The 25,743-nt window shown below is 39.3% G+C and overlaps 1 protein-coding gene across 9 annotated transcripts in view; it reads left to right on the top strand.

Annotated features, from left to right (window-relative positions):
- The window catches only part of ncam1b (neural cell adhesion molecule 1b), an 81,187-nt gene that overhangs the window by 39,446 nt on the left and 15,998 nt on the right, over positions 1-25,743 (top strand). For 3 of the 9 annotated variants that reach the window (XM_034097386.2, XM_034097384.2, XM_071205136.1), the window contains exons 4-14: positions 429-572; positions 3,922-4,059; positions 4,412-4,529; positions 6,259-6,419; positions 8,455-8,597; positions 9,784-9,807; positions 15,389-15,418; positions 21,761-21,911; positions 22,940-23,127; positions 23,484-23,580; positions 25,374-25,544. In XM_034097386.2, the coding sequence (XP_033953277.1) occupies positions 429-572; positions 3,922-4,059; positions 4,412-4,529; positions 6,259-6,419; positions 8,455-8,597; positions 9,784-9,807; positions 15,389-15,418; positions 21,761-21,911; positions 22,940-23,127; positions 23,484-23,580; positions 25,374-25,544 (1,365 nt within the window). The remainder of the gene's footprint in view (positions 1-428; positions 573-3,921; positions 4,060-4,411; positions 4,530-6,258; positions 6,420-8,454; positions 8,598-9,783; positions 9,808-15,388; positions 15,419-21,760; positions 21,912-22,939; positions 23,128-23,483; positions 23,581-25,373; positions 25,545-25,743) is intronic. The other 6 variants (XM_071205137.1, XM_034097388.2, XM_071205138.1 and 3 more) reach the window with 2 other exon arrangements.

The following is a 25,743-nucleotide window of genomic DNA, read 5'->3' as shown; positions in this document are numbered from 1 at the left end:
TCTTTTCTTATCAGTCTAGTTTGTAAGGAAACATTATTAAATGTTTCTATGCCATGCCAAGCTCTTCATTAACCAGTTAGTGGGTTTTTGAAATGACTGTTAATAAGTAGCTATGGTCACAAAAAAACTGTCTGACAGGAACTTGATTTGGAGTCTTTTTCACCTTTTAATTATTTATTTTTTTGGTTGTAAAATAATTGTATATGCTGACAATATAGAATTGACAATAATTGATAGGTCAAATTGCCAAGTACTTCTCCAGTTATTTTTGTTTTCAGGAAAATGATCATTTAAGATTTCCTATCGCTAGTTGAAAATACTTTCAAAGTGTATATATTCTATAACTGTAAAAGTGAATATGAATGTGTCCTGCACAATAGTCATACTTAAAAGGAGAGTAAACATATTTTTTTCATGTCATATTCCAGAAAAAATCACCTTCACAAACGCACCGTCACCCCAAGAGTTTAACGAAGGAGACCAGGCCAACCTTATCTGTGACGTCGTCAGCTCGCCCCTCCCCACTGTCTTCTGGAAGTATAAAGGAGCAAAGATACACATGGAAAAAGATGGTAAGAGCTCCCTGAACAGCAAGGGGATCATTCTTCTATTCAACAAGATTTGGTGTTCAGCTGCTGTGGTTCCAGTCTTTAAGGTTTGACAAACATTATTTAATGAATGTTCTAAATATGTTTGGACATTTAGATTACATGATCTAATTTGCTAAATGGTTTGCATATGATCTCTTTCAAATCTGTAATATGAAGAAGTTATATCATTTTTGATGTATTATCACGCCCATATTTATTTGTTTATTTGTTTATTCCACACATGGCAGTTATTTTAAAACAAAACATGTACACTTATACTGTTTTTTATTTATTTATAGCTCATGGTGGAAAGGAGCAAGGAGAAGAAAATCTCATTTGACCTGCCCCTTAGAAAAAAAAATGAAATAACCATTAAAAAGTCAAATAAAGGCAATATTCTTTCAGTCACAGTTACTTACAAATACTGAAACATAAAACCAGAACACAATCAAAAGTCAGCTTCATACTGTCTCATTACGCTTTCTTTAAACATTTTCTTAAACATTTTCTTAAACATAAACATTTTCTTAAAGCCCTTTCGGCTAAATAATTCCACTTCTTTACACCAACTACAGAGACAAACACATATCAACTGTAATTTGGTCAGAACATGTGCAAAATGTACCTTTCAAAGTAATGTAATGGAGGGTAATGACAACTATCATGAAGCATATTTTAAAATAAAAGTCTGATTCATTTATTGTAATTAGTTTGTACAACTATGAAAAAAAGAAGGCTAGTCAAAATACAAGCTCGAGTCACAGCAAGCTATTACAGTTATGCAGATTTGCCGACATTAGAGACTTGAAATTGTCCGTGCCCTGCATCTGTTGCCCTTCTCCTCCAGGGTTGATCCTGTGCTCTGAAAGGAACATTAATTTGGTTTGGAATTTGAAAATCTCTGTAATTCACCTGTGACACAGAGCAATATCATAATGTGGTATTGTTGGTTCTGCTCACTGGAAAATAATAACGCGAGCTCATGTGTGGGTTGTAACAGTATTTTGAATTACTACATGATTAAATGTGTTGGGTTCACTTTTCATCTCCAAGTTAGAGAGCTCTTTTGGGTCATATTCCTGCTTTTCTGGAGCTGGTGAAAAGAGTTTGGGGGCTTGCTTACATATGAGTTTGAAGGAGTGGAAATGACATATAATCCGTTTCGAAATAGAGCAGTTTTATATCAATCAATCAATCAATCAATCAATCAATCAATCAATCAATCAATCAATCAATCAATCAATCAATGTTTATTTATATAGCCCAATATCACAAATGTTACATTTGTCTCAGTAGTCTTCACAGTGTGTACAGAATATCAGTATGACAATACGACACCCTCTGTCCGTAGACCCTCACATCGTACAAGGAAAAACTTCCGGAGAAAACCCACAGTTTAAAGGGGAACATGGGAGAAACCTCAGGGAGAGCAACAGAGGAGGGATCCCTCTCCCAGGACGGACAGACGTGCAATAGATGCCGTGTGTAAATTGAAAAGATAATACATTTTCAACATAGGTAGTCCAAATGTTTGGAAATGCATGTGTCTATAATAGGAAGATGAATCCACAAGGATATCCATCCAGGACCTATGATCCAGGACCACAGCCACGACTCAAGATCCAGGACACAGGACCGCAGGATCATCCATGTCTCCGGATCCCGGCGTATATAGACACCAAAAAGAAAGAAATTTGGGGAAGCTGGGTTAATCGGAACATGAGAGTACACAGGTATAGACGGAGAGAAGGAAGAAGTAAGATGTCCCCCGACAAACTAAGCCTATATCAGCAAAACTAGGGGCTGAATCTAATCGGCCCTAACTATAAGCTTCCTTCAAAAAGGAAGGTCTTAAGCGCACTCTTAAAAACGGATACAGTAGGGTCGCCCAAACACAAACTGGAAGCTGATTCCACAAATGTGGAGCTTGATAAGAAAAGGCTCTGGCTCCCATTGTACTTTTAGAGACTCGAGGAACAACCAACAACCCTGCATTCTTGGAACGCAATGCCCTAATAGGACAGTAGGGTATAATGAGTTATTTAAGGTAAGATGGCGCCTGCCCATTAAGGGCTTTGTAGACGAGAAGAAGAATTTTAAATTCTATCCTGTGTTCTATAGGGAGCCAGTGTACGGCAGCCAGAACAGGAGTAATGTGGTCCCTTTTCCTAACTCTCGTTAGTACACGAGCTGCAGCATTTTGAATCAGCTGAAGCGACTTGACTGACTTCTTGGTACACCCTGATAATAAGGAGTTACAATAATCCAGCCTTGAAGTAACAAATGCATGGACTAGTTTCTCTGCATCGTTTTGAGGCAAGATATACCTGATTTTTGCAATGTTACGTAGATGGAAGTAGGCTGTCCTTGAAATTGATTTTATGTGGGCGTTAAAGGATAAATCCTGATCAAATATAACACCAAGATTCCTTACAGTCTCACTGGAGGCCAAATTAATGCCATCCATAGTTAGTATATCTTTAGATAATTTGTTTCGTAGATTCTTCGGGCCAAGTACAATAACTTCAGTTTTGGTCGTGTTTAACATCAAAAAATGTAAGGTCATCCACGTTTTTAAGTCCTTAAGGCAGTCTTGAATTTTATTTAGATGATTAATTTCATCAGGCTTGATTGATAAATATAGTTGAGTATCATCCGCATAACAATGAAAGTTTACTTATATGATGATATAATGATTCCTTATAATATTGCCTAACGGAAGCATATATAATGTGAACAAAATAGGTCCGAGCACTGAACCCTGTGGCACTCCATGGCTAACTTTGGTTTGCGTGGAAGATTCATCGTTAACACGTACAAACTGAGAGCGTTCAGATAGATAGGACCTAAACCAGCCTAAAGCAGTTCCCTGTATGCCAACTAAGTGCTCTAGTCTTTGCAATAGGATATCATGGTCGATAGTATCAAATGCAGCACTGAGATCGAGCAAGACAAGAATAGAGACAAGTCCCTTGTCTGAGGCTATTAGAATGTCATATGTGAAAGTATCCCCCAGACAGACAGAAGTATTGCATATTTTGAGACTAATGTAGCTAGATGAAAATGCAAAAATTCAACATTAATCTGTAATAATAAAGCAGAGATATTAGTGAATAAATCATACATCAGTGTTAAGATGTTGTCAGTCAGATATATCAAAGTGAATTTAAACTAATTCAGATGACAATTTTCTTTATATATGGAGTTCCATTACTTCAAAGTTTTGTAGCGACACGACACAGCAGCTCTTTATCATCAAATCGTTCCTCTTTTAAACATGCCAAATATAATGACACATCTAACAATGCCTTTATGTGTTGCTTTCTTTCAGTTCGCTTTAAGTTACTGAGCAACAATCACCTTCAAATCCGCGGCATAAAGAAGACTGATGAGGGCTTATACACCTGCGAGGGTCGCCTCATGTCCCGCGGCGAGATTGATCTGCGGATCATCAAGGTCGTAGTGAACGGTAAGCGGCCCCTCGCCACTTTTTCCTCCTTTCTGTTTGTTCCTGTGTGCATATTTCTGTGTGACAGGTGTCCAATGACGCTTAAACAAGCTGTATGTCCTTAGAGGCCCAGCATCAATGTGGAAACAGTTGCCCTGAGTAACCGTTCATCAAAGATGTTCCATGCTAATGAAGTCTGTTTTCCAGCAACTTCTGAGCCGAGCGAATGACGCCTAAAATAAGTGCTCTGAATTTGTCACAGCTTCTGTCTCCAACCCCCTTCTTTTTATCTACGTCGCTACCTGCTTCTGTATCTGCCAATATATTTTTCATTCTGTCTTTTTCATTATTTATCCATCTCTGTGTGTCTCAGTGCTCCCGACCATCAGGGTATGGCAGTCAGAGGTGAATGCTACAGCAGATGTCGGGCAGCCCGCCATGCTGACTTGTGCTGTTGATGGCTATCCTGAACCCATGGTGACATGGACAAGGTAACACTCTGCTGCTAACTGGAGAGACACATGCACTGCAGCAGACCGTCAGAGGCTGGGACATGACCCTCATGATGTAAACAACAATGTTGGCAGGACGGCAGGAAAAGTTTGGTTCCGCTCATCATCAGTCATTCGTAACCTTAATTACTCTGCATCATTTATATCAGTATGAAACATTGGGAACTTTATTATATATTATTAAAGGATGTGAAGAAAATGATATTACAGAACCGAAATTATATATTACACACTGTACATTTTACATTTATAATTACACACTGTACATTTTATATTTAATTTAATATTCCATTCTCTACAATCTTGATGTAAATAATATCCTGCATTATATTGTGTCTAATGCCCTCAATAGTGTTTAATTGTCAGAGTTTATAGATGTTTTATCTTCACAGTCTACTGTAGATTTTTCTACTTTTTAATGCTGTTTTAATTTTATTTTGAAATGTTTCAATTCTAGTATCTTTTATTTCTACTCTTTAATTTCTACTTTTGTGCAAAGTCTTGTTTTGGTTTCGTGTTTTTTATGCTGCTGCAACGCAAAAAGGTCTCAATTTGGGATCAATAAAGTACCTCTTATCTTATGATCTTATCTTATATACTTTAGGCTACATGCTGTCAGCTAAATGTCCACACAGTAACACACCCTCTTCAGTGGAAACTCTAGGATATTAGGGATATGGTACTAACTGGTTTATTCATTGCAATGGGATACTTAATCAAAGAGTATAAAAGGTGCACATAAACAGTGAAACCTGAAGACTGGAATGTCATCAATAGCCACTATTCTGTGTGTCTGAATGCAGCCATTGATAGCTTCCTGCTTTGTTAAACTGTTCCTGTTTCTCTCGTTTCATAGACAGCTGTTAGGCGTGTACAGACGACTTAGACTGGGGGAGGCAAAAAGTGCATACAGCCAAAGAGCTACTATCTGCTTTTTTAAGTATTTTGTCACCCTGGAAATCATTGTTTATGCTTGTGCAGCTAGAGCACCTGCTACTTGTTAAAAGAGCTGTTTTTAAAGCCAGAACGAGAGATCGCAGACAGTTTGAGGCCAGGGAACATTATCTCCTTTACATTGTAGCCAACAGGGACAAACAGTTCACACTACACTGTGACAAAATGAAAAAACACACTTTTCTGTTTGAATGTTCTCTTAACACCAAATGTCAAAAGAAAAACATTGATTTCAGCGGTTCTTTTTTTCTTCACTGCACTTCTACTTACCCACTTTATCTTTAATGTCATTTGGCGGCATAAATACTATATGTAAGGGATAATGTGCAGCAACGCGGTCATTATGGGGAAAAGAACACCGACAGGCTGATCAGGAGCCCAACGCGAAGCGGAGGGATCTAGATCGGCATGAAGGTGTATGCAGTTTGCTTTTCAGCCCAACTGTATACAGTTAAATCGAACGGACTTATTTATTTAGATGTGAGCGTCCTTAACAACGGTCAATAAGTCCTTGACAGCGGTCTGTCTGTTCTGGATTAACAACGTGTCACTTGTTCTGAATTGACCAATCAGAATCAGAGTATTCAACTAAGCCATGTAATAAATATGTATAGAAACTACACATTTTTGTTCAAAAGATGTATGGGTCATGATTAGGAAAACAGCTGTCTTGTTAAAGAAACATCTTGTTAAATGCAGTTTAGAAATGATGTGTGTTGTTGTGTGGATAGATAAGCCCTTATGTTTTTCACAGGAACAATGTGGTCCTGGAGGCTGGAGAGAAGTACAGCTTTAATGAGGACGGCTCAGAAATGACATTAATGGAAGTAACTAAGCTGGATGAAGGAGAGTACACCTGCATCGCCAAGAATAAGGCTGGGGAGAGCGACCAGGAACTCAGTCTGAGAGTGTTTGGTAAGACGCTACATACTGTATACACCCATACATGAACTAAAGTGACAATATCAAATGTTCCAAGTGTGTGGGAATAAGTACAAGAGTACGTAGGTGGGGGAAGAACAATAGTATGGTTATGTGTCTCTATTCAAAGGGATACAACATGAGGTGTTGTTTCAGTGTGGGTTGTGGTTGTGTCATGTATAGAGGATCCTGAGAACTGGCCAAGTGGATAAGATCATCTGAAATCTATGAAGTATTTTTTCTTTCTTCTTCCCTTTTGCCCACTAGGTTGTTATTGTTTTTTTTATTGTGTCAGGTAACAACCATAGTTTAAATCAAAACACCACAATATCAGAGCATGTAGCCAATGAAATGTACTTTGAGTTAACTGGTTCCCACACAACAGAGGTGGTTTTTTAGAGCTAAACGATAACCATCAAATTACTCAAGACAGCCTTCAAAGCACAGTGTTTACCTCTTTAGCGCTATTTAGCTCATTAACTCGAAGATTTTCTAGCACTCACAAAGCTCTGGTCTACTTACATCAAAGTAGGAAAAGATGTAATCGTGCTTTTCCTAGCACCCTGCCACATCTGAATATGAAAGCTGTGTTCATTTGTGTGTCTCCCCTAGTGTATGCTGATTGGAGTTCTGAAATGTTTAGTACCTGTCAATACCAAGTCTGATAAAACACAGATGCATGGAGCACAATTGGCCTTTAAAGCCCCTTAAATGTGGTCTGAAATACGACATATTCCTCATTTCTTCATAAATAAGCAAGAATAAAGGGTAATGTTAGAGCATTCCTCAGCCTAATTCACACTCATCTTAAAGTTACTGGTGACTGTGTCCGTGGGTCATTTTCACCCCAACCTGATTTATATTTACAGCCACAATAAACTATTTCTAGTACTATTATTTCCTCATGTTATTCAAATCCTCTTTGGAGTGACCACCTTGTGTTTTAGGGTTTTTGGTGCATTTAGAGGAACTTCTTTCGATAGTTAATATTATTTTTACCCAGCTATGTGTGCAATTTGACTTCTGTGTGATAATGGAGATGGATGGAAGCATTTGAACTCAAATGTGCCTCATGCAGTATCTTTGCCTCCTGTCTCTCCCCTTGAACTCCCCCGGTCAGGCTTTGGCTTTGTGCTGCTGAAGGTCCATCACAGACAGTCCTGTATTATGCCATCTAAAGATAATTACACTGAATATGTAATTACTCTCTAAGTGTTATTTACCAAGTGTTTTACCACTCAAAACCCACCTGGTCTCGGTGGGAGTGTTTTGATCACATTGATTGAGAGAGCAGGCAACTCATGCACACAACCTCCCAACTCCATTTGCTTTACATAACACATTTTCAATTCTGATAAAGTCTGGGCCCCAAAGAGCTCTGAACTCATCTTAGTTAGAGAAAAGTGTGTTTTAAATAGCATAGCTTTTTCTTTTCTTTTATAAATATCACTTGAGATGAAGGCATTCAAAGCAAGGTTACAATTGTGGTGAATGTTGTAAGTTATACAGTATTTACTCTATTGAATGGGCTAACATTTTAAAGTACAAGTGCATTGCTCAATCCATGCATTCTACCTTTCTGAGGTGGATAGAATAAAGTGAAAGCACAGAGTGATGCTCACCCTCTCGCTTCAGGAGGAGCACTTGAATTTGCTTCGCTCTGCACACGCCACATTGTTGGCAACTTGCTGTGCTTTCAGGTTAGCTCAGGTGTGCTATAACGCGACAGTTCTTTCAAAAGGAAACACAAAATGAAGACCGGCTCCTTTGAGATATACTGTAGGCTCAAGAAATTGTTACATGAATTAAAGTTTGGATCCAAACACTGTAATCGCAGCTTTGCCACTGTTGAGACTTGAAAAGAAAATACAGTTTTGCTGCCATTCAAATCCCCCTGTCACCTGCCAAGCTTCTGATCGTCCTCCTTCCTTTCAACTCATCACGCATCCTCAGAGTTTCTCTTTGACCTGTTTGTACTTGCTGCCAAAGCACCTGGCTTGTCTTTGTGATAGTGTCATTGTGTTTACAGTAAAGCCTAAGATCACGTACATCGTGAACCAGAGCACTTCTGAGATGGAGGAGCAGGTAACTCTGACCTGCGAGGCGTTGGGAGACCCCACTCCCACCATCAGCTGGAGTTTCGGTGAGCGTGTCTTCTCTGAAGGAGAGCAGGTAATATCATAAAAGCTGTATTGATGTCCATATCTCAATCTCTTAATCTTAAGTAATCAGTTCTGCTCCTTTAGGGCCGATGTCCTGCAAGCTCTTTTCCTCCTGGAGTTAATGAACAAAACTTGGTGCAAAATACGCTTATATTATCTGTTTCCCAGTTGCATAGAATATCTGAAATGATGATGTTCCAATAGTAACATGTACACACTAGGAAAATAAGATACCACTTGTTCAATCTAAAAAAATTAAATGAATGCCAGATGAAAGAGGTGTATTGACTTTAGAAAATAATGAACTTTCACATACACTTACAAAGTTTATTTTACTTGCAATACTTTCATATTGTTAAGTTTGAATATATATATATACAAAAGGAAACACATGTTCTGCACTGACTTAACTATAGTACCTTTTATAATGCATTGGCCTGTGATGTATAATTGGGAAACATTGACTGCTAATCACCAGGGAGGAACACGAGCCTGCAGGACACCGGTGTCCCAAGGAGACGAATTGAATACCTTTAACCTAAATTCAAGAGGTCTATTGATTGTGCGCAGGTGGGGGACTTCAGCAGTTTCCTCAACAAGATTACGTACTGCTGATTATTCCTCTTGAATTAGCAGCTCCTTCTAGATGGCCCAGAGGATCTCATGTCATTAGCTACAGTGATGTGGAGTAACCCAATGAGTTTTCCCAAATGTCAAGAGAATCTGCTTCAGAAACCCAATTATAACATTCCCCAAAAAAAGCATGCAATTTGAGACAAAAATGAAACTATCTTCTAATTGTAAAGTATTTGCTAGCACTTGGATGATGAAGTGTTTGTTTAGCATTTTCAATCCCCATTCTCATTATTCGGCTCATGCTGGGGATTGAAAAGTGTTTAGTTTATCTATGGATATTCCGCGGTCATCTTTTACATTTGTTTTGAGCTAACTTCTTTAGTACCATTACGTCCTTGATACAATTCCCTTTTGGTAATGCCTTCTACATCATCCCATGTGCAAACCATCAGAAGCAATGAATACCTGTTTGGTATTCTGTTCATATATCGCCCTCATGACCTGCTCTTTCGAGGTCGTAGCATTTGCCCCTCATTACCTCTCAGCTTCAGAGGTAAACTGTAGTTCATGGAGGAATTCTGGATCCAGTCCATTACATGCAGTACATTTTCTTCCTACAGGCACATCTAAACAGGATCTATCAGGTAGGAAATCCGTGTGGCACAGAAATGTACTGGAGTAGTGTTGCAAAGTATGCCTCCACATCTGACAAAAACCCTTAGTGTAATCAAATCATCCTCTTTTTTTATTTCAAATTACCCAGCTGTTTCTTGAAAGCCCCAAGGAATGATCTCATCAGAGTTCATGGAATTGATTCGACTGCTGCATGCCTCCCAAATGTAGCCTGAAAGATGTCACACTGATCTCGTGATAGCAAGTGTGTGGAGCTTATCTCATGAGATCACATGACAATTTAGTTAACAACTGTATAAACGACATTTCTGTGTCGCTGTTGCCTGATCATTTCAAACTTTACATCACAGCATGAGGATTAAAGCCGAGCTCAGTGTGTCTGTCATCTCCATAGTACTGTAGATTGTCTAACATTCATGTCAGTATACCTTGAAAGGGTTAAAGTGCTCCACCTAAAATCCTTTGAGCATCACACACACCCTGCAGACCAACACACAAGTGTTTTTAGAGTACTGATGATAAAGTTGGCCAGTGCAGAAGTGGATTATGCTTCGATAAGAGGTGTATTGGGCATTTATCCAAGTGAAAACTGGTTGCTATTGGAATCCATTGCAATTGACAGGATTTCAAGCAGGCTGCAGCCACTGTGCCATCTACGAGCCTACAGGGCTGAGTGTTTGATATTCAAAAATAGGTTTTGAGTGAAGCATCACTTCGAGTGCAAAACACGCTACCACCATATGACGCACGTCACGACAGGCCTATTTTCTTCTGTGTAAACCCACACACACAGTGGTGAGGCTAAACGCAGAGCCCAGCTACAGTTACACCTCGTCCTATTATCCAGTGTAGAAAAGCAGCTTTCTTGATGTACTTCCTCTTTTGCTAGCGACTTCTTTTGTGGTTGTCATAATCTAAGAGGAGAGCCTCCTCAGGGCTCTGCATCCAAACTGTATATGTCTTAAAAACACTTCGCCTGGCAGGCTTTGCTGTACTGTAGGTGTGAAGATGGACTCAAAGAAGTAAATAACACACAGATGCTGTCTGTTATAAACAGGCAACTACAAAACATATCATCCTGCCCTCAATTTCTGCCCCTTGTAGCCCTGTTGACGTGCAGCGCCATGGCATGTCACGTGACACATGTCATGTAACATGCCACGGTGGCAGTATGTTTTGCGCTTTAGTCTGCAGTATGTTTAGTGACCCGTGGCATCTTTCTACAGCCGTCGTCAAAGAAATGATTAGCAGCCTTACTGACTGACCGTAGAGCAAAGATTTGTTTTCCTTCTAGTTCTGATTATCAGCCAGGAAAATGACTTCCCTAACGGGGCTCTAATAGATGCATGCTGGCACGGCTGCTAATTGTTCAACTGTCTTGTTCTGTTTGTTCATCCGATGTCCGTCTGGCATGCTATCTGTCATCATCATAACAGCTGTATTTCATCGAGGATGGACTGACAATGTAACGACATTCTTTTGGGGTGGACATGTTGACTTAAAAAAAAAAGGCAGCTGTTTTGTTTTTTACCAACCTTTAAGCGTTGCAGTGAAGGTTTTTTTATCATTCATTTATTGATGTGAGATCTTTGTGTTTGTCAGAAAAGCCAGTACAGATCTGTACTGTGCCATGAGAGATGTGTGCTGGTGACAAATATACAGAATGAATTAGCAGTTAATTTGAATGTGTTTTCAGTTCTTCGGCTCCCTAGCTGGTCATTTCTTGAATAACTCAGTGCATCTAGGACATGGAGTTTGTTTTTATGCAAAAATACATTTTATTCCTATACAATTCTTAACTTTTTTGGTCATTTCAATAAATAGTCCACTTCATAATTGTTGCTGGACATTAAGACAGGTAGCAGTTTCATCACTGAAGTGAAGATTTGCCTTATAATGTGGCTCAGTTATTAACATGTCACATTTTTGAGGCACCTAAACTAATTTCATGGTTCAATACTCAGTCTGAATATAATAAGCACGATACCAATTTAGAACAAAAGCTTCAGAAATGAAACATCAGAAAGCTAGAATAAAGCCTGAAAAGGAAGTTTCTCCTACATGTGAATAAATAAAGATAAAGGTGAAGGTTTTAATTGTGTTATCCTCATCGTTCATGTTGGAACTATACTCGTAGCGCGGAAGATGGTCTCTTTCCTTGACGCACAGGATATGAAATGACTATGTTATTATATATTATATATAATATTCGAGCAAAAAAGATCAGGATTAGAGAATACATGTAAGAAACCAATGTTACATCTTATATTCTGTGATAAGACATGCACTGTCGGTTTGAAATCTTGTCTGGGTATGTTTGACTTGGTTTCCTTTTATTGGTCTCATGTCTTAAAGGTTAACGTGCAGAGAGGCAAATTAATTCTGAATAAGCTTGGGCACGAAATGTTCAGTTTTGACACAAAAGCTTTGTTCTATAACTGAAGAAGATTTAGGGTGTATCATACAATACAGAAAAGCAATGGTACATTATGACAGACAGGAGGAAAGGAGCAAATTCAAAAAGTGTTGATCACTTGCGGTTGCAAATTGACACTTATCTGAGGACAGTTTTGTTTTTGTTTATGCCGCTATTAATAAAGCTTTTAAACTTTAACCAACTCTAAGTGAGGTTGTTTCAGTCTTTGAATGCATTTGCTGGAAGTCATTGTCGATAAGTGTGTTTGTTTAATAACTGAAAATGTAAATGAGGTATTTATCCACTCTTTGTGCATTATCTACATAATGAATGTTTGCCTTATTAGAATAAATATTGAACATTCTGCTTGAGTTTCAAAGCTGTAATTATCAGAGGACATTTCACGTTTTAAGGAGTTAAAGAAGTTGTTGTGAATAAGGACTAATCTTTGAACTTGAAAGCACATTACAGTGAGGACTTGGTGATGGCACTGTATGACTGTTATCTTTGTTTTGTTCAAAAATACAAGTCTCAGGACACACATCTGCTTTGAAGGCCTGCTCTGTGTAACATCCAGAAGGCCAGTTACAAAGGAAGCTCATGGTTATTTAACGAGTAATGAGATGCTTAAAGAAAATGTGTAATTAATGTGGTGTGGCAAGGCGTCTGGAACAGGAATGCTTTAAACATAGCGTGCCAGTGCAGACGGAGCATTGTTTTCTGCAAACACAAAAGACCACTGATTTACAGCAGCACGCAGTCGCCCAGTAGTGCGGTGATGTAAGGCTTTCTTCACTGAGACGCAGTTTTCTGTGATGTGCTGGCAGAGGCTGTGAGCTCTGCAGTAAATGACACAGGGCCATGACAATATGCATAGTCATCCCTTTCAGTCAGGCGTCACCCAGCAGCTCTCTGTACATACAGTGCCTTCTGTTAGTATGTCTCCGTCTTGCGCTCTTCACGCTGAATGTACAATCCATGTCAGAACAAAAGGCAGGGATGATTTTCTATGGAAGGGAATAACAATGTGCTGGTAAAATGATAAGTCCTGTGGGAGCCGTCATTATATTGCTCTGAGTGTTGAGCTTGCAAGAGTGCTGCTGTTGATTTGTCCTTTTGTCTTAAGCAAACACCTGTCACAGATATGACGGCAGTACTTGTTCGCTCACTTACTGCTGGAGTGTCGTGTGTGTGTGTGTGTGTGTGTGTGTGTGTGTGTGTGTGTGTGTGTGTGTGTGTGTGTGTGTGTGTGTGTGTGTGTGTGTGTGTGTGTGTGTGTGTGTGTGTGTGTGTGTGTGTGTGTGTGTGTGTGTGTGTGTGTGTGTGTGTGTGTGTGTGTGTGTGTGTGTGTGTGTGTGTGTGTGTGTGGATGAGGTGGCAATGTTCCAGCCTATTAAGCTGCCTGTTTTAATTGAACCACCGCTCTTTCTCGGCACTGTGGTGATATGCAGCCAACTGCTGTTTGTCACGATGTGCAGTGCGCTGTGTTTTACTGTGACAGTAGAGGACTTAACAATGCTCTTAGGAGCTCGCAGAAATGAGACTCGCACAGTGGGCTCCGCATATGATTTGTCCAATAAGTATTTAATCGTCTACTCTTTTCACCTGCTTCTTTTCACAGTAGAAGGTAAAGCAGGTTAGTCAGGGAATTCTAACACACCATATGTTCTTTGTGTTATTGAAAAGCCGCCAGACGGATTATGATAGGGTGATATTTAAAATTGATGGTTTGATTCACTGTTTTGCCCCCTTCAGTTATTCCTGCAGATTGTTTTGGTTTACTTGACATTTTCTTCCAGTTGCACCTGATGAAATAGCTGTTTATCATTTTGCCTGATACGCTTCAACACTTCTTCCGCCATGCGAGCCATCACATCCCATTGTCATGCTTAACATTTTCTCTTCAGCGTCTGTAGAAATCCATAGAGCATGCTTTCCGAAAAGCTTTTCGCATTGTGGGGTTGGGCTTTTCGGTGTCGTTGTGATTTCACTTGACGTGGCATGTTGACTAGAACAGTTATTGTATTTGTTTGTTACCCAGAGGTTTGATTTGATGTGCAATGATGTGAATTCATTCTGTATTCAGTGGAGTGTGAGATATGACCAACACCATTATGACAATCACTTATTTTAAGGGCATCCTTGTTATTTGAAGTCCCCTTTAAGGAACTCTAAATTACTAGTCACACATTGAGTTAAATAGCCTTGTGATCACTACATGATGTAATGAAGAGGCATTTAATAATGCTATTCTATGATAACATCCTTTCTTATAATACAGAACAGAAAGTGTTAACATCAATAAATATCCACTGACAGGGAGACGTGCTATCAGATCATTTTAAACAATGAAACTTGAGTTATTCAAATCACGTCTTTGTCTATTTTAGCCTTGAAATACAATCAAGGCACACAAAAAAGCACTTTATTTCAGACAGTAGTACAACTGTTAACATTCAGAGCGGGACATTTGAGGCTGGCCACCTGTCGGCAGAGATTTATTTCCAGGTGTCACACGGAGTGCAGAAAGAGCTGAAACTAAATTGCTTCTTTTACTCCAGCACATGAGTATTTGTGCTCATGAGAAACACAGCAAGCCTTGATGACTACTATCTCTTGTTCCTCAGCGTAGGAAAGGCTTTGTATGCACAAATACAACAGTGATAGGGAAAACATGTTTTATTGGATATCCTCATTATTCCTTTGAGCCTCTAAAATGGATTGTGAGCTGATAATTGCTGTACTACCTCGAACAAAAGGGCTGACATATCTCTGTTGTGCAGCGTAATGGATTCATCTGTTCCTGATAAACCAATAACCTTCTTATCTGTGAGCATTTCCGTTATCGTGATGCCAATACACGTACTCCTCTGGGGGTTGGAAAATGTCTCGTTCCGACGTGCAGTACAGAAATATAAAACACTGTAGAAATCCCCCCAAATCCCCATTTTTAAAGAATAAACTCCTGTTGTGACATAACAGGCTTCTCCAGTAGCTAATACCTTTTATTGTATCTTCAGACTTTCAGCTCAGGGACAGATAATGTACCGACAAATAAACTGGACACTTATTACTTGCATGCAATGTGCAGCATCCCAGCTTCTCCTGGATAAGACGAGTCACCTTCTAAGAATTGCTCTGCCTTTTGTTTGTCGTTGTGTCTCTGTCTTCTGCAGGCATCATGGACTCGGCCCGAGCAGCACAAGGTATTCTAAATGCATGACTTTTTCCTACACCCATCCATCTTTCATATCAGAGGAATCTAATTGAATTCTGGATGGATGCAGATCAACATTCTTGATCAAATCAGGGTCAGGGAGGGTATGAACCCTGAGCAAAATGCAGATGCCTAACAGGCCTGTCTGTCACTATCTTTTCATTTGACTTATTTGGGTTTCCATTCTTCAGCCTGTTTCAATGCAAACGTTTGCATGCTTAAATATGACGTATGATTCATCTTCTTGATATCTTATAGATGTGATGCGTCATTCTTTTACATGCAGTTTTCAACCTGTTTTCTGCTTTGTTTTAGACGGATTTGGTTGATCTTAAACTCTTCTCAAATCTGTCTGTCCTCCCACACACGTCTCCAGATCTCACTTGATCTGATGCAAATTGTTATTTATATCTTCAGTTCACAGCTGTAATTTATACGACCAAAGATGAATAAATATCTATGCAATTGAAAATGAAAGATGTCTTTTCAGCCTATGTATCGGAGCCAGGGACTGTTCCTGAAATAAAGTGTACATTGGCAAGAGAAAGCGCAGTGTACTTGCCTACTTCACGATTAAATATATGCTTCTACATGTGAGAAAAGTGGTGCAAAACACCACTATGTCATTTCTAATTTTAGTGTACCGCACTTGAGGACAGTACAGATCCCTCTTGAAGGCAAATGTGTGCTCTCACGAAGTGTGTCAGCTCATCACCGTTTCAGGTGCAAGATCAAATGTTAGGTTTGCCATTGTTATTTATAATTTTGTACCATTTGACAAGAAATGAATACATATTTTTAGACCATTTGGTTCTTTAAATAGAAAAGCTATTTTCAAATTGCAGGGAGCTCTGCACATCAAGTGAACCCGTCTTTTCCTTTAAAGCCTCTGTAGTTTTGAAAGAGGGTAATTGTTTCCAGCAATCACCATAATCAATGTCAAAGTCAGTATTGACATCTCCTCAATAAGAACACTTATGATTACAAGATCCAAAAGAAAAACGCTATCCCACTTTGTATACTGTATAATTATCGGTCATAACAAAAAGCCAAATCGCTCTAATTTGCTTAAAAAGTGCAGCATCTACATACTCCGATACAATAGGTGGCGCTATACATCTTTTAAAGTATGTTTAATCTTCACCAATTAACACAGAGAAGAAGAATTAAAGCACACTGACTAGAGTGCCATCACCGTCAGTTACAACCTATGGTTACAACGTTTTTCCTAGTTTCAGAGAAAGACAACACAATTACCATATCCAATATCTCTTTGTATGTAGGCTACTAGAAAACAACATTAAGAAGAGTCAAATCCGGTCGTTGTGTTTGTTAATAATTGTACTGTCTATTTGCAGATCCATAGAATATTACATTGTCCATCTTAAACTCTCTTACAGTATATTCACATGTGCAAAAGACTTGAAAATTGATACTGGCCTGATACTGAAGCAGGTAATTATTGGTTTTCTAAACGGATGAAAGAAATCCATATTGTGAATCCCTGCTCACTGGGAGGTTAGGAAGAACCGTTTTCATCTAGCACAAGCTGACAGTAATGTCTATGTTTGTGTACAACTGGGATTTACACATGGTTGCACCAACATGTGTATGCATCAGTAGTAATGTGCTATTGCAGTAACACTTTAACCTAGAAAGAAAGGCCAGTGAAACGCATTATTTTGAATATGCATATAATTACTGAGCTGTAGAAAGATCAGCTTCCGAGTTGTCCACATAGGAGAAAGATAATGCAAAGGACGTGACACTTTCCCCTAAAGCAAGAACGAACACAGCTTAAAAACAGAATTATGGCGAGCTAATTTATTTTATGAACCATAAAATGTGAACTGTTTTCTCACAAATGATATCTCTGCAGCATATTGGCAGCACCGTGGTTTTGAGTGCATTGGTTTACTTTAATGGATCAGGATATAATCATTTCCATTTTCTGACAAAATTATGCGAGTTTAATTCCACCTGCACTCTGAATTGATCAGTGTGTGTCTCTGCCTGATTCCCCATGATTAGCCACAGGGGAGGATTGTGAGTAGCGGGAGTATGAGCCTGCTGAGCATGTTTGTAAGTGCGTAGCCAGCGGAGTGGTCATTGGACAGGGCATGGAAAGGAGAGTACATTCAGGTGCAGGTGTTTTTGTCTGCAGGACCCGTTGAGCTTTGATGAGACATGAGTTTAACATGTCCTCAGTGTATCCTCAATGTTCTGCTCGGATGTTCCAGCAGTGTTTCTTTCCTCTGCTAGTGGAGCTTCAGAAGTTGTTAGAGAGCGCTCTGCTGTCAGTTTGCTCTGATTTATTGGAGCCGCTTTTGTCGGAGAGTCTTTATTTTCCTTCCTCCATCTGTTTTATTGCAGGTTCTCGCAAAGCCATGTAAAGTTGTATTGTACCTCTTTCTTAGAGGCACAAAAGTACATTTAATGGTTGTTTAATAAGGATGTTGCCTATAGACAACCACTCTGGCACGTTGTGCATTCATACCAAAAATCAATTGCTATAAAACATTAATGAATCGCAACATTAAATTGCAGTAAAGACACCATGTTCCTCCCCATGATTATATTTGTCATGGGCTTCATATGCGGAATGAAGGCTTGAGGGAAAGTAACCATATGTTGTTTTGGCTGGGATGACGTGTTGATGCTGCTTTTTACAAAAGTTGGAGAACACAATTAGAAAGGACTCAGTATTGGAGCATATAGTAACTAGGACGTTGTGAGGATACATGGAGTGGCATGTTGCACAGATGCAGGAGTCAGAGGCGGTGCCTTAGGGTCACCAGAGAATGCTTCCTGCACAGGAGTTAGAATAAAAGGCTAGTGTGTTATGTAACTCTCTCCCTGGGACTGCTACCCGCTATGCATAATGAATGCCTCAGACATGCTTTGTCTATTGGATTTGAATACAAACTAACGAAGGTTTCTCTTACATGCCTCCCCAGACTGGGCCCTAATTCAATATGTGTAAAAGCACCCGTACCATTGTTTAGCCTGCAGCTTGGATTAAAGCCATGAAAGCGGTCAACAGAGAGGCTTAAAAATGTAGTTCTGTAGCACCCTTTAAAATGAACAATTTACAAAAACATCAGAGCTTACTGTATAAAAGAGTCCTATATAAAAACAGTTGCATCTCTTCTTTGTGAGTTTGAACATTTGCTCTGCTCAATTCAAACATTAATTAACTGTTCATTTGAAGATAATTAAGGTTTTGAAAGCGACAACATTCATTTCAGTAAGTAATGTTATGAGTAAAATCCTGTTGGTCCTTCTTCAAAAGAGGACATATTGTCCCTCTGAAAGCATACACCCACAGTTTAGGGTCCCATGACAACAGCAACCACAACAACAGTTGTTGACCCTAAAGGTCATGAAGCCACTTATGGTCGGATGTTGTAACCCTGCATATCAAGTTAATGGAACCAGGTATCTGTAGAGGAGGAAGGACATGTACACGTCTCATTAGCCAGCTGATCGGTTACTATGCCCCTGGTGTGTGACTTGTGCAGTTTACTAACAATGGGGAATATGCTTGGTTTAAAAAGCAATGCAAAAACCACCACAGCGCATTGACTGAAAATGATCTTCTCAAAGAAATGTGATTGTGTGCAGTTTCACCAAGCCCAGCATGTCTTTCACATCAAAGTGCTTGTGTGGTATGTAAAGGAAATGCTGTGCTATCTAGCACAGCATCCGCATATTAAACAAGTTGGTAAGCTCTCTGTGTGAAAAGCTTGGGATGGTTTCTAGTGCCTTCTGTCATCTTTTATTGATAAGCTCCCCTGTTCTGTTTACTGTGTCCTTATGTTTCCACGTCTTTACCGAGCAGACTGTGCCTTTTTCATTAACGTAATTTCTCTTCTGCTCATTAAAGGCAGGCTTTCTTTAAGAGTCAGAATCTTAACGAAATCTACTGACACAAAGTACTTCATTATCTACTTTTCAGCTTTTATACACAAAAGTGTATCTTTCAGTAACTTTCTCAGAGAATTTAAGCATGAATCTGTCAAATGTTCAAAATAGACTTGTTTCACTGAAATAGCATCAAAATCACAAACTGGCTGAAACTGTACAGTGAATTGGAGAAATTACAGCACAGAGTTTTCTAATACGACACAAGACAGTGGGAGACTCCACTCCTCATGGGGGTTTGTCTGGGGGATCCCTAAAAGTTATGCTTACCAGACCAAAAATCAAAAAAGGTTGTGTGAAAGGGATTACACAAACGCATCACAATCTTTTTTGATTAAAAGGCTTAACTCTCTCAAAAAGTTACTGAAAGATACACTTTTGTATTTAAAAAGCTGAAAAAGTAGATAATGAAGTAGACTTTGTGTCCGTAGATTTCGTTAAGAATCTGACTCTTAATGGCAGCTTGTCATTTTGAGGGTATTTCAGTGAAACAAGGCTGTTTTGAACATTTGACAGATTTATGCTTAAATTCTCTGAGAAAGTTACTGAAAGATACACTTTTGTATTTAAAAGCTGAAAAGTAGATAATGAAGTACATTGTTTCAGGAGATTTCGTTTCTGACTCTTAATGGTCCTCTCTAAATTTGATTCAGGGTTTGTTTTAAATGATTTGTGCTTTGTGTGTACAGACACACAGAAAACACACAACAAGAAGGACTGTAATACACATGTATCAGACACGCTCCCCTTGCTATAATGATGACAACAGTTTTTAAATGTAAAAAACCACTTTTTTTATTTTTCACACACAAAATCAATATTTATATTGATTGTAACATCCCCAGGACCATCTCCAGCTTAGAATTCCCCAGATTACTGGAGATATCATGATGGAGTTTTTTCACTTCAGTCAAAATATTCATGTGTATGCTGTTTTCGACACACAGATGCATTACATCTACAAACAGAGCATACAATGAGAGCACATGATACACTGTTGATGTTTGTTTAATTTCTGACGTAATGTTACAGAATGTTTCGGAAAATGAAGATTCCAGGACCACTTTAAATGTTTCGTTTACAATCATTTCCCAATGACCCGGAATAGTACTGCCAGAACGAACGATATCCAAAATGTCTTCCAGTTTACAAACTTCAGCCATTCTTTTTACACAGGGGTCACTACTCGTTCTGTTTTCAATCGTCCTCATCACCACACTTATTAAAAGGGTATTGACTACATTATGATCAATATATACAGAGCGTTTTGCATAGTAGTTTCCCATTTTTATTTTACTTAAAGAAAAAAGTCAATGTATTGAACAAGTCCCTGGCTTCTTCTCCATCCAACTGCTGGTTGTTAGTCTTCTTCTTCTCCATCCAACTCTGTATGGATATTTCAAGTCTCTCCTTGAGGCATCTGCATTTTACAAGCTTGTGCAGAAAAGCTTCCGAAAGCGCGTCATATCCTCAGTTCATCCTCGCAAATGCCTTTTTCAATAAGACTCTGGTCAATCACTGTAATGAAGTTGGCGAGCCAAAGTCCTTTCATTAACGCTTTGTAATTGTTTCTGAAGAAGAAATCGGGCATGTCATTCCGACAATCGTGTTGCCTCTGGCCGGGGTTACTGCGTCGGCATTCTTTGCAGATTTCTTCTCTGTACCGATACATCACCATCTCCAGAATATAAAACAATTCCGATTTCACTGTGTGCCTAAACCGAGACTTCTTGACCCAAGGAGTAGCATCAGCAGCAGTAGTACTGCAAGATTCGGGTTTTGATGGTAGTCCAGTAGTCTGTTCCTGGCTGCAATTCGCGGGGGGAGTCTTGGCTTTTCTCTGCTCCATGGCTAGTTTACAACGGTCGTCTTAGCGAGGTCCTTCGTTTTAGATGATTTGCTGAGTGGAGGGTGGGGCTTATTGCGTTGAATGGGGGGAGTTAATTATAGAATTGAGAGTTTTTAGAAAAAAGTTCTTTATGCGTTGTAGCTTTTTCATCTCATCTCCAGCAATAGGTCATCATTTAAGAACAAGTAATAGTTTTGTCAAGATTCTACAGAAAAAAGTCAAAAAAAGTATAGTATGTCAGAAATATGGAAAAGTCATTGTGTACAAATAGTATGTTGAAAATCAAAAAAGAAAACTCAATTCAATACAAATTAATGAATATTTTACCCTGTTCTAAAGTTTTGCACCTCTTAAAGAAAACCCCCTTCCTTACCAAGTACTTCATATTATACCCTTTGTTAAGTGTTGCGTACATCAAGGTGTATCTTAAGCTTTTTCTTTTTTTTCAGGTCACATCTTTTTGCTGAAATGTGCTTTGTTGATATGCAAAATGGAATATAACTGGTGCGAATGGCATGTTTTTCCCCCTAAACCAAGCTATTGTCTGCTCCCATTTAGAGTGTGGATGGGAATGTAGTGGTGAGGAGTGATGCTCGTGTGTCCTCCCTCACTCTGAAGTATGTCAAGTATACAGATGCGGGTCAGTACCTCTGCTCGGCGCGTAGTGCCATTGGAGAGGATGATCAGCCTTCATATCTGGAGGTCCGCTGTAAGTATTTCCTTCTCTCTCATTAGAAGTGTTCCAGCCTCCAGAATGAGTGCAATGTACTAGAGTGACTTTCCAGTGATTCGCCCGTTCAAACTGTACAAAACAAACATTTCCTGAGCTCTTGAATGTACTTTTATTTAAGGTTCTGACACACCAAACTCACATAAAAGAACTAGCCGATTCTCGTGTCGCCTCACGTTGACTACGCCTTGCCCGAACAGCCGCACTCAAACACATTGCTAAGATTATAACCAAAAGTTAACATCTGCTCATCAAGAGAGGAAATAACTCTCTATGACAGCAGGCAGCAGTATCTATATTCATCATACAAAAAGGAAAACTGGAAAACATATGATCAGCTTCCAGAGAACATACATTACATTACATGTCACTTGTTAGACGCTTTTATCCAAAGCGACTAACATACTCAATACTGTGGGCAATCCCCACAGGAGCAATTTGGGGTGAAGTGTCTCAGGGACACAACGACATGCTGACTGCAGTGGGGTTTGAACCTGTGCCCCCCAGATCCCAACACCAACGCGCTTGACCACTGCGCCACACGCCTCCCATATGGAGCTCTGCAAGAAAGAAAAGCCTCAAGACCCACCTGTTCCGCTCATTTTACTGACTGTCATTTATTTTTTATTCTAACCTTTTATGCTCTCAACCTTTTTTATATTACCATATTTTATTCAATATGCTCCTTAGATACATTTTTATTTATTTTTCTCCATATAGCATTGTGAAGCACCTTGAGATGACGTTGTTTTTAAGTGTGCTATATAAATGAAATGTATTATTATTATTATTATTATTATATACATTAAAACAAAGCATTGTTACTCACCACTCCAGGCTAATAAGTGCCTATGTTTGGAGGACAAGCATTCAACAAACGTTCACCTCAAAATGAATCGGCTTGGTTTCTCGGGGCCTTTAAAACTCACTTATTTTAGACACTGTTAAACCACAGAACTCAGAACAGTTTGACAGGATGTTTGTATTACATGCATTTCTTCCACTAGATGCCCCTAAGATCCACGGTGCCGTGGCAGTGTACACCTGGGAGGGGAATGCTGTGAATATCAGCTGTGAGGTCAAGGCTCATCCCAGTGATGTGTCTATCGCCTGGCTGAGAGACGGACTGCAGCTCCCCAACGCAAACACCACCAACATTAAGATCTTCAGGAGTCCATCAGCCAGCTACCTGCAGGTACACACACACGCACACACACACACACACACACACACACACACACGTGTCAAACCACTATACACTTCATAAAGTAAATGTATACACACTCCTTCCTTCCATGCACACACACACATACCCCTTGTGTCATCAACATTTCATGAGACTCCGAGTGAGGGGGGTTTTCTTTCAGCTCCATTGTGAAAAAAATAAATCTAATGAATAATTCAGCAGCAGGAGAGCTCACAGCAACAAATACAAATAGGCTACTCTAATGGACAAATAAAAAGGTCACCTTCAGAGTGTTTGACACTCAACTTTGTTTATCTGTTTTGCTATGTTGCCCTTCATTTTGTTGCTTTGTTTTTCTTCTCCAGATAACCCCTGAGTCAGAGAATGACTTTGGGAGCTACAACTGCAGCGCCTCAAATGAGATGGGCACCGAGTCCAAAGAGTTCCTGCTCATCCAGGCCGGTCAGTGACTCTCTGAGCTTTGTTTTGAATTTATTTGTGCTCTTTGAAGGAATTATTGATGATATGTCAGGCGTGAACTTTCTATAAATACATCGGACAATGTTTTTCAGTAGTAACAAAACACAAAGAATCCCATTTCATTGTGGCGCATTAATTCAATTACAAAGCTTTTCTGGCTTCAGGCTTAACAAAGAGATTTCACATATATTCACAACACATTAGACCAAAACATCTACCGTAACGTGAGATCACACAGAGCTGTGTTTGTGTGGATGGATGGTAGATTTAGATGAAAAACCAACATTGGATAATTCAACGTTCCTTCCCTCTGGTTGTTTAGAAAACTACAGCGGCTCTGAGGATTTTATTTAGTATTGAAAGAAATGAAAACGGAATATATTATTGTGCAGATCCAGGAGTTTGTGTGCATTTAAGAATTAAAATACACTTTATCAAACGGACAACATTTGATTATACCATCAACTCACCCGCAGCTGTATATTCACCAACACATTAGACAAATGGAGCGGAGGGGCAGAGAGTTAATGGCACTCTTAGGCCACAATCTGAAGAAAATGAATCCACAATCTTCCCTCCAAGCCAACATGAGCAACCGCAGTAATCACAGTGCTTTCAATTTGCAGATCAAAGTCAGTCAACACAGCGCTGTGCTCACACCAGACGGTGTGAATTTATAACAGCCGGCCACAGTTTTTGAAACATTGTAATTTTCCATCAAATAGAGGGAACCGTGGTGGGTGGATGAGATTTTTTTGTTTTCATCATATAACTTGAATGCTAATAATAATAATCATAGACTTTATTTATATAGCCCCATTCATGCAAGATGCAGCCCGAAGTGCTTTACAGAGTAAGCAGTTACAGAATAAAGAGTGAGGAACAAGTTATAAACAAAGAGAAAATGGTTTTAAAATGTCTAAAATTACCATCAGATTGGTAACTTGTGTTTTAATTCTTGGACTTGTTGGAAAGAACTGACTCTACTCTCTGCCGTTCTGATTTTGGACCTACTTGTAGAATTTCAGTTTTTTGCTAGTTTCTTTAAAAAAAAAGTTATCATTCATCCAATTGTTTACCTCATTGAGACAGGTAAAAAGGTTATTGGTTTTCAGGTGAAATGGAAATATACAATTGTGGCTCAACAGCGTAACAGTGATATTCAACATTGTAACGGTTTATTATGGTGCCCAAGGGGAGCATGTGATGATGAATGAGAAGAGGATGAGGAATTAATCAATTAATTATGTATACTACAGTTCAGACATTTTCTCTACAAATGCAACATTTATGATGGCATAGAAAAACACCTCAATGAATAACAGCTGTTATAGATTATGGATGTTTACATTGTATATTTGGAACATTGCTTTGTGCAAAGGTGTCTGAATTGCTTCTCATGTCTTAATTTTTCCAGCTCAAAGATGCATAATAAGCAACACCCTAAAGTTTTTTTTTTAAAGCTCCAACAAGCCGCTAACTATTTTCTAATTTATCTTGAATCTGTTCATCAAAGAAGCATTTGATTGTTTTCCTACTGTTTTTATTTTCTGAAGTAGTCAAGCGTCTGCAGCGTTCAGTGCTTGAGAAACAGCAGCACGGTCTCAAATCAGGCATTTCTCACAAAGCCGAAGCTGTTTTTCTCGATGGGTTTCTGACTGTTATGACCTGTGAGTTCAGTCTGTTATTATAACAGAACAATGGAGTTTGGCAGCATTGGCGTGCTAAAACTTTACAGTTGTTATAAACACACTGCATTTGCTTTGCTTTACCAGAGGTGCCATCAGCTCCATTCCTCAGCGAGGTGAGGCCCTTCTCCACCTCGGCACAGATCGAGTTTGGGGAGCCCGAGTCCACCGGGGGGGTTTCTGTCCTGAAGTACAAGGCGGAGTGGAGGACTCAGGGCCGAGGCACCTGGTCGCACCGCTCCTATGCAGTCGATGATGGTAAGAACACAAAACCAAACAAAAAATAATGGTGTGAAATGTGATTTTCGTTTTAAGAAGGAAAGGGATTAGGGATTTCAAGCAAGTTGCAATTTTAGAGATATATTTATATTTTCTTTCATGTCTGGCAGTAGAAATTGCACCACACTTCCTTTGTTAGTCTTATACATATCTAGAAGTGTGCGAAGTGTGCAAGTAC

This window comes from Pseudochaenichthys georgianus, chromosome 13, assembly GCF_902827115.2.
Source record: "Pseudochaenichthys georgianus chromosome 13, fPseGeo1.2, whole genome shotgun sequence".
In the NCBI taxonomy this organism is placed as follows: domain Eukaryota; kingdom Metazoa; phylum Chordata; class Actinopteri; order Perciformes; family Channichthyidae; genus Pseudochaenichthys; species Pseudochaenichthys georgianus.
The sequence above is the reverse complement of the archived record's forward strand: the minus strand, read 5'-3'. Positions and strand labels throughout refer to the sequence as shown.